Source organism: Anarrhichthys ocellatus, unplaced genomic scaffold, assembly GCF_004355925.1.
Source record: "Anarrhichthys ocellatus isolate YVR2014 unplaced genomic scaffold, GSC_Weel_1.0 scaffold24, whole genome shotgun sequence".
Classification (NCBI taxonomy): domain Eukaryota; kingdom Metazoa; phylum Chordata; class Actinopteri; order Perciformes; family Anarhichadidae; genus Anarrhichthys; species Anarrhichthys ocellatus.
The window spans coordinates 9,131,007-9,144,573 of NW_022280054.1; the positions used below are offsets into that span (position 1 = coordinate 9,131,007).

The 13,567-nt window shown below is 42.9% G+C and overlaps 2 protein-coding genes across 4 annotated transcripts in view; one reads left to right on the forward strand and one right to left on the reverse strand.

Moving 5' to 3' along the window:
* The first annotated feature begins 617 nt into the window (after positions 1-617).
* On the forward strand, positions 618-4,519 carry mmp13b (matrix metallopeptidase 13b). Its single transcript, XM_031861042.1, has 11 exons — positions 618-707; positions 881-991; positions 1,317-1,444; positions 1,560-1,708; positions 1,859-1,984; positions 2,065-2,220; positions 2,352-2,472; positions 2,954-3,087; positions 3,165-3,324; positions 3,436-3,539; positions 3,656-4,519. The coding sequence occupies exons 1-11, from the start codon at positions 618-620 to the stop codon at positions 3,754-3,756; spliced, it is 1,380 nt and encodes a 459-aa protein (XP_031716902.1). The 3' UTR covers positions 3,757-4,519.
* A 6,281-nt stretch (positions 4,520-10,800) lies between these two features.
* The window catches only part of tsku (tsukushi small leucine rich proteoglycan homolog (Xenopus laevis)), a 6,692-nt gene continuing 3,925 nt past the window's right edge, over positions 10,801-13,567 (reverse strand). For all 3 annotated transcript variants that reach the window (XM_031860521.1, XM_031860520.1, XM_031860519.1), the window contains exons 2-3: positions 13,206-13,517; positions 10,801-12,936 (exon numbers count right to left, since the gene is read on the reverse strand). In XM_031860521.1, coding sequence (XP_031716381.1) covers positions 12,196-12,936; positions 13,206-13,517 — 1,053 coding nt within the window. In that variant the 3' untranslated portion in view covers positions 10,801-12,195. The remainder of the gene's footprint in view (positions 12,937-13,205; positions 13,518-13,567) is intronic.

Sequence of the window (13,567 nt, forward strand, 5' to 3'; positions counted from 1 at the left end):
GAATGCACTCATATAAACCATGATATCCAAAGGGACATGTACATTTATACATCCTGCTTTCATTATGGCTCTCTGTATTCTGATGTGTGTTTGTTAGTCACATATCCTGAAACGTCCTCACCTAAAATAACAAGACACAGAATGACTATCATGTGACCAGCATGAAATAATTCCCCAAATTCCCTACTTTTTATAGTATGTCATTGCTTAATTTCTTTATTTCAACCGTAGAGGATGTACAGATAATAACTAATGATGTGAAATTCTTATGAAGGAAAGATGTCTTAGTGTATATCTGCTAAAAAGGACCATCCCCTTCTAAATCTAAAGACGGTCATGTTATTCTTGTTTGTTTCCCTGGATGACCATTTGAGAACAGGGAAACGTTTCATCTCAGCATTTTAAGTGGGTTCAAAGGAGTACACTGAAACCACAGACAGCAGTTTTACAAATACAAGCACATTCTTAATGTGAAAAAAGTAGGAAAAGAGGAAGTGGTTAGGTGCTTTTACATGAATCACCGAGACCCTTTGAAAAAATGGACCCAAAACACTATAAATACCTCTCAGAGCTTCTTGATCCCAATAACTGGTTTGGACGACACGGAGGCAACAACAATGATAGCTGTTCTGCTCCTGTCGCTGGTCGCCCACTCCTTTGCTCTGCCTCTGCCGTCCGGGGACAAAGACAGCTTGCTTTTAGCAGAGGTAAGATCTGAGCTCTCTAATTCAGACGTTGTTTAATCTTCTGAGCTGGTTTTCAGGTGGCTTTTTCTTTGCCACATCAAAGAAAAAAAGAGTCCAGACAGTGTTGTTATGAAGTAACCGCACGCCTATTTGTTATGAATGTCATCCAGCTTCTGTTCTCTTTCAACAAACAGAAGTACCTTCGTCGGTTCTATGGCCTCCCAGCTGGTCTCCAAGGTAGACAGAGGTCCTCAGGTGCCTTTCAGACCAAGATCACGGAGATGCAGAGATTCTTCAAACTCAAGGTGAGTGGTAGTTATTAATCCGATGCTGGTACTGCAAATGAGCAGCTGTTTTGTAAATATTCTTAGTTTGAGTAGGTTTAAATGGTAGTTGAATAAGAGAGGAGAATAATGAGTCTGGAGCTTGTTGGTGGGGCACCTTAAGATCTTTTAGTGTGATATTAGCTTGAGGAGAACCTCCTTTTGTGCTCCTCTTGTGCAAATGTGGAAGTGTAGATAACATTTACATTAAAACTTTAAAAAGCTTTGTTTTTTGTGGGAAGGAGGTTTAATGGGTTGAGTCACCCGTGTAACATATTTTTTTTTCCACCTCTTCTGCCTCTTGAAGGTGACGGGGAATGTGGACGACAACACTCTGGAGCTGATGAAACAGGCCAGATGTGGCGTCCCTGACGTCGGGGAGTACAACCACTTCCCTCGAGACCTCAAATGGCAAAACAACAATATCACATTCAGGTATGCATCACAATAATAAAGTATAGTAAAGTAAAGTATTTGAACTACTCGGAAAGTGAACACCAGTATCATTTGTTCAGTCCTTCTCCTTGTCTTAAATCCCCTGATGCTGCAGGATAGTGAATTATACACCAGATCTGCAGAAGTCTGATGTAGACAGAGCCATCCGCAATGCGCTGAACATTTGGTCTGACGTCACCCCTCTGACCTTTAAGAAGCTGCGCGAGGGCATCGCTGACATTATGATCAGCTTTGGAAGTAAAGGTAATTCTGACATACTGTTGCATGTCCTCTGAAAACACACACAAAAATACAGATGTGAGTATTTCTACACTGCTCATCACATGCTCTAAAGAATTATAACGGTGCAGATTCTGCTCAACATGTTAATAATGCCTATGCTTTATTCTGTAGAGCATGGAGACTATAACCCCTTTGATGGGCCTAACGGATTGCTTGCTCATGCCTACCCACCGGGCCAAGGCATCGGAGGAGACACTCACTTTGATGAGGATGAAAACTGGAGCAAAGATTCATCAAGTAAGCGCTTTGCACAAATGTCCAGCATAAGTCCCTAAACTGTACCCTGATGATTAACACTGAATATCTTTTCTCCACAGCTTACAACCTGTTTATAGTGGCGGCCCATGAGTTGGGCCACGCCCTCGGCATGGCCCATTCCACAGACGCGGGCGCCCTGATGTACCCCGTCTACTCGTACGCTACAGGCTACCCACTGGCTGAGGATGACATCGAAGGCATTCAAGCTCTCTACGGTGGGAAAATACAAGATCACGAGTCAAATCAGAAAGCGATACCCTGCTTTTTTGTAGCATGCGACTGGGTCTTTATTTGTTCACGGAAATATTATGTGAACTGTGCATTAATGCCAGATGTTCAATCACAGGCCCGAACCCAAACTCAAGGAAAGTGAAGCCAAAGCCGGACGCACCCAACAAATGTGACCCCATGTTAAGTTTTGATGCCATCACAGAGCTCAGAGGGGAAACCATCATCTTCAAAGACAGGTAGAGTAAGAACCATAATGTTTCATGCATGGGTTAAGCTCCCGAACAGACCAAGCATGGAGTGTGGATCGGCAGCTGGAGGAGTGCCGGAGGTGCCCTTGAGCAAGGTGCCGAATCCCCAACCTGCTCCCCTGGCACTGCATTGTGGCTGCCCACCGCTCCTTATACTGTGTTTTCTTTATTTTCCCTTTTGTCACCATTTGTTAGATACTTAGTTATCCGATTCTGAAGTTACTACACAACAGTACAGTTCTTTTGTTTCTTTTGATGGGTTAAATACAGACTAAATTTCACTATGTTGTGCTGTGTTGTGTGATTGTGCGTGATAATAAAAGTTGATTAAGATTGACATGAACTCATCTTCATCATCATTGACTGTGAGGAAGAGTTGATTATTCTGTGAATCAAACAACTTACTCTAAAGTACTGAGATCAGTATTTTATGCTGTGTTTTGTCAACACGCCGCTTGTTCCGTTGCAGATTCTACTGGCGTCTCCACTCTCAGATGCCGGAGCCTGAGCAGACCCTGATCAAGTCCACGTGGCCCACCATCCCCAACAAGGTGGACGCAGCATACGAGTACCCAGAGAAGGATCAAGTCATCATATTCAGTGGTGGGTCATACATACTTATTGCCATTATATTGTGTCATTAGATATCAGATATGGACCAAAACTCTGTGTTTCAACAGGGATCCGAATGTGGGCTTTGAATGGATACACCCTCGTGGACGGTTACCCAAAGTACATACACACACTTGGTCTTCCCAAGAAAATAAGGGAAATAGATGCGGCAGTGCACATCGGAGACACCGGGAAAACTCTGTTCTTTACCGATGAGCAGTATTGGAGGTATGTGATGATGAGTATCACATGTCTCAGTCTTCAAACAAGCACATGATCTTCTATAATACTATTTTGTATTTCATCAACATTGTTTTTGCTTTTGTTTGTCACCCACAGCTACGATGAAGCAACAGCCACCATGGACAGCGGTTACCCGCGATCCATCGAGGAGGATTTTCCTGGGATGGATGACGAGGTCGACGCAGCTGCGTATCACTATGGTGAAGCCTCAAATTGTCACATTTTCAGTATAGTTAAAACATGCAAAAGTAGGATTTTCCAGCGCTACCACTTTACTGTTTTTTCCTAACTGGTATTCCACTCTGTTGTCTTTCAGGATTCTTGAATTTCTTCCACGAACACATACAGTACGAGTACAGCTACACCTCAAGGAAGGTCATTCGCATCATGAGGACCAACTCCATTCTCAACTGCTGATGACGTCTGCAACCGTCAACGATGTCTTAATAATATATGTGAATGCATGGCACACAACATCAGCACAAAAACCTGAATACAAGCAAACACACGTTAAAAAATGAGACATAGGAAGATGCAGTTCATTGAATGAGCAGAGGAGATGGAGCCATGCAGGGTTGACCTGTTAAAGTTTATTATTACTAGTGCTGGACACCTGTAGGTCATACAGTATCATTTGTCAGACACAGAATGCTGGAGTATTTCTCAGAAATGTATTTCCTTAGATTATTTTATTTATATTTATTTCACATCTCTATATTTGTACTAAAAGTTTCACTATGAACGGCAAGATCCTTAGCAGGTTAAGTTTCCTGTCAATAACAGTTTGGCTGACCTCAATATTTGACCAGTGTACATGTTTCACTAACTTTAGTATTTTAAGAGCTTGGCAGTTTAATATATTCTTTGTTTGTTTTTTGGATTTTTGTGAGTTTTGTGAAGTGCATTAAAAGCAGTGAAATTAAGATCCTGTGCTGAAGAGCTGAACGTAAAGTGATGATGTACCATTTAGTGGCATTTTTAGGGACATTTAAAGTATTTCATATTGTGCCAAATCAGAGGTTTAACACATCACATGAATGGGACTGTGTATGAAAGATCTACTTACTCAAACCAGATTTCTTAACACACGGCTTTAACCAGATGTCTTTGTAGCACTGAAGGTACATTTTTGACATATGTGGTAATTTTGGTCTGTATTTTCAAAATCCTTTAAAAAATGGTTGAAATTAAAAAGTAAAAGAATAAATAAAATGTAAGGAAACTAAAGCAACGGGTGTGGTCTTTGATCAGGACGAATGAAGCTGTCTGTGTTCGGTACAACGTATTTTAACTCAAACCTTGTTTGTAAGTTATTTGTTTGTGTGTGAAGTGAGATTGGAATAATCTTAAAGCAACTGGACTCTTGGCTCTACATAAGCTCATTTATATCTTTAAAAACATATTTAAAAAATACCACATGCACCTCATTTCAGTCAGACAGTGTAGCACTGTTATGGGACTTCCATAATACTGCCAATAAACTGGGTCATGTACATGTAGTTGTCCACCTTCTCCACTAGAGGGCGCTCCTATCAACAGTTTGAGTATGTGAAGGTATGTGAAGGTCCTGCTTTAACGTGACAGTTCTGGGACAGGTTGAGGGAAATGAAATAGCACAGGAGATATATGAAACATCAACAACAACAACATTCCACTGCTGCGGTGTCAGGTCTCTTCACCACCAGGTGTCTCAATCCATTCCTTGTTTGGAAAGGGAAAAAATGAGTGTATGCTTCATTAGCACAACAAATGTTGGGGGGAAATCTTTGGCTCCGGCCTCATTAGATCCGAATATCCGAACATCCGAACCTAGATAAAGACTAATTAGTAAAGGTCTATTACACACAGTATCTCCATCCTCCAGCATACTATTCCAATTATCCAATTATCTGAACAGAACATTTTAGGGAACATCTGGGATGTTTTGTGAAGGTGAATAAAGTGTGTGAGCTGTCTGCTGAAAGGTCAGTGTCTCTCGCTGAAGTTAAGGAAACAGCGAAGCCTGAGCCAATGCAGCGTAATCCACAGGCCCAATCCTGTGGATGTAATTACAGTGCAGTGAAGCAGTCACCTCATTTGCTCATTTCCGAGGGTGTTGCGTGGTGCAGGCTGCCTCACCTCTTCACAAATCCGGTGTGTTCATCACCGATGTCGGCTGTGAGTGTCTCACAGATGGTTGATCTGAAAGTAACACGTCTTTTACATATGAGCTCTTTTTTCAATCAAATGGAGATTAGCATGTCATTTGCATGTGTCAGAAATGATACTTCCCCTTCAGTTTGCCACTTAAGAGTTCCTGTGTTTTGAATAGAAATTCTGAAATTTTCGCAGTGGGCAATTCTAAACAAGGGGAGGGGACGTGACAAAGGAAACATTCAAACAAGAGAGCTCTTGTGTTTGGCAAACACCAGAGGCTGAGTTAACCACTAGGCAGCTGTCTTCAGGCCTCTGCTGAAAATGGTCTCACATCCTCCCTCTTCCTGTAACTTTACCTTCATGTTTATTATCTTTAGAGATTTGTGGCCCGCGAGAAAGCCGATCCAGTTTTGCCAAGATGGAAGAAGCACTCACGTTAAAATACAGCTGATGTCACATTTAAAGCTTTCTCTAATGCATGTGTATTCCAGTGAGAGGATCACTTTTTTTTCTCCTATACTTGGATGAGTTTACCCTCTTCTTGGAAAGTGAACAAGTCAGTCTCTTGTCTCTAAATATTTGCTATTGACATGCTCTCGCTTCCTCTGCGGTTTGCAGAAATTGAGCAACTCTTGGTTTCGAGTTAACTTTGGACTTTTTTTAAAGCACTTCAACAGAGAGGCTTCAAAAAGTCAAACACTTTTAGCCCCATGTGGATTTAGAGGTCATGTAAATTTATTTTTTTCCTCCATCTCATTCCAGTCACAGTCGTGCACCTCTCCCTGTTCCTGCCCCAGTCAAAAGTCATTACCATATCTGACTCTTTCAACCCGTTGAAAATGCAGCAAACTGGAGCCAAGGAAAAAAAAATCATGAACCCTGAATTTTAATATCTATCCATCCACAAGTTCAGCCAGGTCAACACATTACAGAGCATGCACTGCCCTGTGAGCGGAAGATTTAGAACAAGGAGGGTAAGGCTCTGACCATCAGTGCTCCTAGACTGGAATGAACTCCTTGAAGTTTAACCACAATGATCTCATCCACCTTTACTTCAAAATCATATTTCTCATCACTTTTTTGTTTGCGCTCTGTTTAAGCACTACAGCACTTTGGTGTAAATACAGATGTAGGATCCTTTGAGAAAACCTAGTCCAGCCCAGCAGCTCCTGATGGAAACCAGATGGAGGAGACTGACGGAGAGGGCAGCGGTCTCGGGATGTATCCCTTTTCCTCTGGGGAACTCCCTCCTCGGACTACCAATACGAGAGGGGTGATGCAAAACTCCTGCTACTCCTATGCTGAGCTGATTAATATGTGAGTGAGAGCAAGCAAACCGGGTTTTGGGGACAGAAATCTTCTTTTACTAGTATCTTTCAAAAGCTATGAATAGACAAACACATTTTCAGAGTGCAGGTGGGCCGTAAGTGCCGGACAGGTAGTGTTTTGTTGTTCAACTCAATTTGAACTCTGTGTGTTGATAGCAGATAGTATCATCCTTCTGGGTGTATCTATTTATTTTCCGTTGCCTTCTGTGTCCTTGTCTCATCTGCCTGTTGTTATTCTTCGTTTTCCCTGAATAGAATAGGGGGGGGGATGTATTTGTAAAGCAGCCAGTGCTTCACTGAAAGTGTTTCTTCCTCCTATATTTGCTGGAATGTGGAGAAAGCCAGGCTCTGCTCAGTGTTGACCCATATGTAGGTCATCCTGACCAGGTACGACCCAGAGGCAGACAGAGCTGTGTTGTAAAAGTGACCTGTAAGTTCAGTAAAAGAGTTCATCTCTTTGGTTCGTCAACAGACCTTGGAGCAGGATTCTAGGATTAAGTGCTCTAATGTTTTTTTCAAAAAGCTGCAATTTAAAGTGTTCATTGCAGAAGATTATTAATAATTGGTCATTTGTTAAGAAGTGCAGGCGAGGCCTTTGTCAAGAACACATTTAAGTCTTTCCTTAAAACTTATTATACAAAGATTAGGAAAATAAGTAGTTGGTTAAAAGACCACCTAAATATTTTGAGATTTATATAGTGTAAAGAGCAAAATGTTTTGTATTCAACAACACTTTACGGCATATAGGTTTTTAAAAAAGTGTAACTGGAATGCTTGAAAGAAATCAGTTGTATTGATAAAGATTATAAAACAGTTTTTACCAGTAGCCCACATGGTGTTTCCATGAACAACTGTAATTTTGTATCAATAGGTTTTATATACTCTGTGTCTGAACAGTGTCGGCCAAAATGAGAAACACCATCCAGGATTTCTTCCCTGTCAAGCTAAGTCATGCTTTTCTCTCACATACCTCACGTCACACGCCGTAGATACAGATAACCTGAAACTGTCTCAAGACCTCCTTTAACAAACAGCAATGTGAAGGGAAATAAAGCTCCGGCTCCATTCGCAACCTGTTCCATGAGTTATTCTAATACGTGGACGCGTCACACTGTCACTGATATTGAAGAGAGACGCGTAAAAATATAGAATTATTTATAGCAGACTGTCTGAGTAAGATGTACTTGAGCATTTTGACTTGTATCCTACATGTAGGTCAGCCACATTATAAAACCTAAATGAATGTGTTGCATTGTCATTGTTTAAGCCCATTTGTCTTTAGGATGCGTAGCCATGCAATACAATGGTACACACTTTGACAGCTTTAGTAGCTCTTTAGAAAAACAAGTACATCTTTGTGGCCTGTGACAAGTTGAGCTGATCTTTTGTTTGTCTGAAAAAGAAAAGATCTGTGCTGAGCCGCAGTATGCTGACACAGTGCCTTGGTGTCTGGTGTCACGGCAGCACGACAAGCCAGAGGGCATTCGTAACATCAATAGGTCAATATCACCGCTGTCAAAGGGAAACTAAGTGCTTCAGTGCCAGTAATACACGATAAACAGGTAATGTACCACTTAAGAAACAGTCATTCACTCTTACATTCAAAAGATTATATTAAACTGCTTTGTGAAAAACATTCCTGGGTGTCGACCTCCTGCGGCACTGAAAAGTTAAACCTTGCAGTGTTCGCAGTAGTATTGGTCTCATTCTTCAAGCAAAGTGAATTAGCTGCCTGGATAGTCTGATCCTCCAGAGGATCTATCCGGGGACGGTCAAATTACATTTGTTTCATAGTTGTTCATGCAAGAACAGAACACTTAATAAAGACACCCTGGTTCTGCTTGCCTGAATTAATTATACACAGTTCAAAGCTTCCCTTCCACTTTTGAAGTAATTACAGCTCAGAGCCAGACCACTGCAGAGAAGTGATTACCTTTTGATTTCTTCGCTCCCACATGTCCCACACTGCCATAACGTAAACGGCACGGCCAAATTATGTTGTTTTTAGGTAAAAGAAAATATGTTATGATGTTTAAAATAATCTTTTTTTGCTGTTGGTGTGCTTGGGAAACAACACAGGAACAAGACAAACGGGTAGATAAAGTTGTTTTATTCAGGAAAAGCTGAGGCAAGATATATATCTTGTTAAATCTTGTTCCAGCCTGCATCAAAGCAAACTAACGTTTGGTAGCGATGACACCAAAGATATGTGCACATAAAATATATATGCCAATACTGTTGGTTTTTTTCCATGTCAGCTGACTGAAAACATGGCTGACTCACTCAATGTCTATGTTGACCTGGTGTCTCTATGCACTAGAAAAGTGTCTCTTGTTCCCCTGATTACCCTCCTACTGCACTGTATTTATATAATGACGTTACTTCAAACCATGAAAGCAAGATGTCACAAGAAGATAAAAACCTGCTGCGTGGATGTATTTTACATTCGTAGGAAATTAACTTTCTGTCAGAGCGGCGTCAACAGTCAGACGAGTATATTTTCCGATTAGATGTCACTGCAGGGTTTGTTTTTCAGTGTCAAACAGCAAAGTCAACATCGCTGTGGCGATCTCCATCGATTCCGGCTCTGACAGGAACTTTTTCTCCTCTTCTTTAGTTGTGAAACATAAAGAGAAATTGTGTTTTATCATGTAGTGTTTTCTTTTTTGCATCTTGCAGTTTGCATGTGAACACATCTGTGCATGTCCCAGACTACACAGAAGGACATTGTTAGGAGCAAGCTGAAAGGTACACGCGTGACTTGTTAACTCGGTGCAGCGTTCTCATTCAGTTCCACTGAAATTTCATAATTCAAACTGGACTTTTCATCAGACATGAAGGTCTACAATAGTGGGACCAAAGGGGGGGAAATAAAAATCCCCCCTTTTGATCTGTGACCTGATTTGTTGTGCTGCTGCATTCCCCGAATGTCTTTGCGATTTCACAGTGTCGTAGTGAGCGTGTATCTCAGCGCTACTGAAGGATGGCTGGTTCCTTTGGGGCGTCAGCATGCCAGTACTTCAGGAGACATAAAAGCACAAACATCTGGAAGTGTTTTGGGCAATGGGGTCAATCCGCTAAGGGCTCTCAGACAGCCTCCTACCTACTTGAAGCGACTATAGTTGCATTCACACACACAAAAGAGTTGGCAAACTCAGATAAACAAGACAAACTGAAAAGATGTGTGCTTTGTTTAAAACCTATTTTCCTATGCTTAATGTCCAGGATGTAACATTTACAGTACAGCTATGGTGCAATCTGTGAGAAACCCTGTTAGTCAGCCTTATTTTGTCTTTGAGTTTTAAAGATGGTCACAGAAAGGAAGGAATGTCTCCTCTGTCTCACAGGGGAAAAAAAACACTCATCGCCAGACACACACACAGCAGATCTGTAAGTCGCCATGACTGAACCCCGGCTCTCTCTCCCTCGTTCTCCTTTCTCTACTCGTCTCCTTCCCAGTCACCTCCTTGGCAGGTCACCAGTGTAGCACAGTATTCTTCCAAAGCCCTGGCATGTCTGTCCACTTCAGTGGGTTTTTTTATGGACCATTCAAGACCACAAGTGTGTGTAGCCAGACATTTTCAAGTAAATTACACAAGACGTAGCTGAGCAGCAAAAAAGTGAAGAAAGTGCTGTGAAGGAAAACCACTGAGATCTAAAGACACACCCTGCTATGAGTCAGTCCCGTACATGGAGACAAAATCACACACCGCTTTGAAAAACTGGATCACGAGCAAATGTTACAGCGTCAAAACGGATGCAATCCTTCCTTGTGTAGACTTAATATTTAATGTGTTTGTGCTCCTCTGTCGACACGTTACACAGGACAAACACAGTCACACCACAAGAGTCTCAAGAGTCACTTTATTACACATATGATTCATATATATATATATATATATATATATATATATATATATATATATATATAAAGTTATATACATACAAATATAAACATCTACACCAAGACTGAGCTCATCTGACTTTCAATCAACCAACTGAAAAGGTGGATTTCCGTTAAAAAAAACGCACGACCAGAACACTGCAGGCCTTCACCGATTGCTGACAGTCAGGAACCCTGACACGCAGTCTTGAGGCCGACCGTCCACAGACACACCACAGGAATGCAGAGGTGAAGTCACACATGACAGCACAGTGCGGCTTGGTGTTTTAAAACGCCGACCGGACACCGGCATCGCTTCGTTTACCAATCACGCCAAAGTTGTCCCGTTCAACTGGACATCGATTTGACAGCGGGTCAAAATACACTCCCGGTCAACATGGCCACAGCTTGTTTACTCCTGTTGTGTAATGTCAAGAAAACAAAACAGAACACAGATCAGTGAGCACCGTGTCAGAGGCTTCGTGGACCTAATCCATCCATGTCCGTGAGTATGAAGGGTAATTGTGGAACGTCAGGTTTGGGCTGGTGGTCGAAGAACTAAAGTCAAGTAATGAAATGGTCCCAAGAAAAAGATCTTTGCCCTCAACCGTTACAGACGGAACTGGAAGTTTCACTCCTGAGACCTCTGGTTCTTGGATTGTACAGATCGACATTTTTGGGATACGTATATATATGTAACACAATAATATATAATACCCACATTAGCTCGCTTTGGCGGGAGCTAAATAAGACGATTGATACCACTCTCATGTCTGTATGCACGCATAAAGCTACAGCCAGTAAATAAGTTCAGCATTGAGAAACTGAGAAACAGGGAAACCGGGGGGGGGGGGGGGCAGCTGAAAAGGCCTAACTGTCCCTTTAATGATTTCAATAAAGCATCACATTCAAAGTCAAACAATAAATCGTAGTGGTCGACAGTCAACTTCAGTGTGGATATTATGAGCAAAGCACCGAAGGTTTTCATATTGGATGACGTTCAGGCCACGTGTACGTATGTTGTTTAAAAAAAAACATTGCAACTGGAATAAGTGCAAATAGTTCTTAACATGGTCCCACTTTAAACGATGTACATAACACACCAAAAATACTTAAAATTGAAAAGGTTCTCTACCAGTTTAGGAGACGTGTTGAGATGTGGAAGAAATGGATGTGTGTTGTGTGGAATGCTCTAAAAGGTACGGATACGTCTGTCGAGAGTTCATGACATCTACTGTGAACCTTTAAGACATACTCCAAAAGGCACACCGTGGCACAGAGGTAATTGAGTGAAAGTAACACACAAAAAAAAGAAGTGTTTTGCATGTCAAAGCAGATAAGGCACATCTCTGGCATCAGGTATACTCTTTCAGAACTTGGTTGTACGACCGTGCTGGAAATCAAAAGTATTGTTTGGGGGAGGGGGGTCTCCGAAACCATTTAACCATCCGACAAGCACTCCTGATGGAGTAGACCGGCCCTCCTAAGGTGTGGTCCATTTCCAAAGTTTCACAACACGATGCCCTCCACATCACAGTTCAGCACCTCGTTGTGTTGGACCTGGCCCAGTTGCCGGTGGAACTGTCCCTGTTTCTGGGTCCTCCAGCAGTGGACGCTTTGTCCCAGTGTAATACTCTTAATACTGGGCAGATGGGTCAGCATGTTACTTGGCAAGGATGCCACACCAGAGCCAGACAAATTCAGCTCCTGCAGGGAGTCCAGTCCGCTGAAAACCGCCGGGCTCAGAGTCTTAAGCTCCGGGTTGTTCGAGAGATCCAGAACTTGCACGCTCTGGAGGCCTTTGAAGCTGTTCGGCTCGATCTCCTGGAGCTCGTGGAGGCCGCTGATGGACAAATAAACCAGATCTTTCAGCTGAGCAAAAGCTCCATCCTTGAGCCGTGCGATGGGGTTTCCGTCCACATTGAGGTACCTCAGCGAGAGCCTCGCCAGCCTCGGTATGCTCGACAGCCGGTTTGATGACAGATTTAAGCTCTGGATGTGTAAAACTCGTCCATGCAGAGTCATTGAGACGGACACAAGCTTGTTATGAGACAGATCCACGCTGACAGGTTCACCGTTAACTTTCGTGGCGAACACGTCCATGTCGAACTCTTGGAAGCCGTTGTGGCTGAGGTCAACGTCAACCAGAGGGAGGCCGGCGAAGCAGCTCGGGGAGAGGCTCTGCAGCTTGTTGTGGCTCAGATCCAGAGTCTCCAGGTAACGCAGCTTAGACAAAGCATTGGGTGTTACCTGGTAATGTAAATAAAAGGGAGAGAGATAGAGAGAAAGAAAACATTTTAAGAGTTATCTCAAGTGGGGTGTTAGAGCTTTGTCTCCTGAAAACAGCTGCTTTCTACACACACAAAGTTAGCTAACACTGGCTAACACTGTATCGCCAAAACCTCAACTCAACTTTTCATCTGCATGATGTGTAAGGATGAGTAACTGTTTCATTCAGAAGGTTAAAAAGCCTCATTACAGACCAGGAGGTGTCTACTTGAGCTCCTCTGAACACTCACCTCTGTTATAAGGTTGCTGCTCAGGTCCAAGCTGACGAGAGTGGTGTAGCCGGGACCAGCCAGCATGGCGTCACTGAGCGGGCCCATGGCGTTGGAGGACAGGTCCAGGTGGGCCGTGTCCAGCGGGATGGGGATGGGCATGGAGGTCTCGGGTCCCAGCCCTCGGCAGTCCACCCTGGTCAGGCTGAAGCTGTCGAACAGGCCAAAGCTTTCCACCTCACAGCGGCAGCGGCGGTGGCAGTTCTTGACGACGCTGGACTGGACCGAGGCCAGCAGCGACAGGCCGAGCCACAGGAGGAGTGCCATTGTGCTCTGGAGAGAGAGAGAGAGAGAGAGAGAGAGAGAGAGAGAGAGAGAGAGAG

What these genes read in the sequence shown, in the direction of transcription:
- mmp13b (XM_031861042.1), top strand. Translation starts at nt 618, where the DNA reads ATGATAGCTGTTCTGCTCCTGTCGCTGGTCGCCCACTCCTTTGCTCTG. An exon ending in AACAACAATATCACATTCAG is followed by an intron (nt 1,445 to 1,559) that starts GTATGCATCACA and finishes CTGATGCTGCAG; the next exon opens with GATAGTGAATTATACACCAG. An exon ending in ACCGATGAGCAGTATTGGAG is followed by an intron (nt 3,325 to 3,435) that starts GTATGTGATGAT and finishes TGTCACCCACAG; the next exon opens with CTACGATGAAGCAACAGCCA.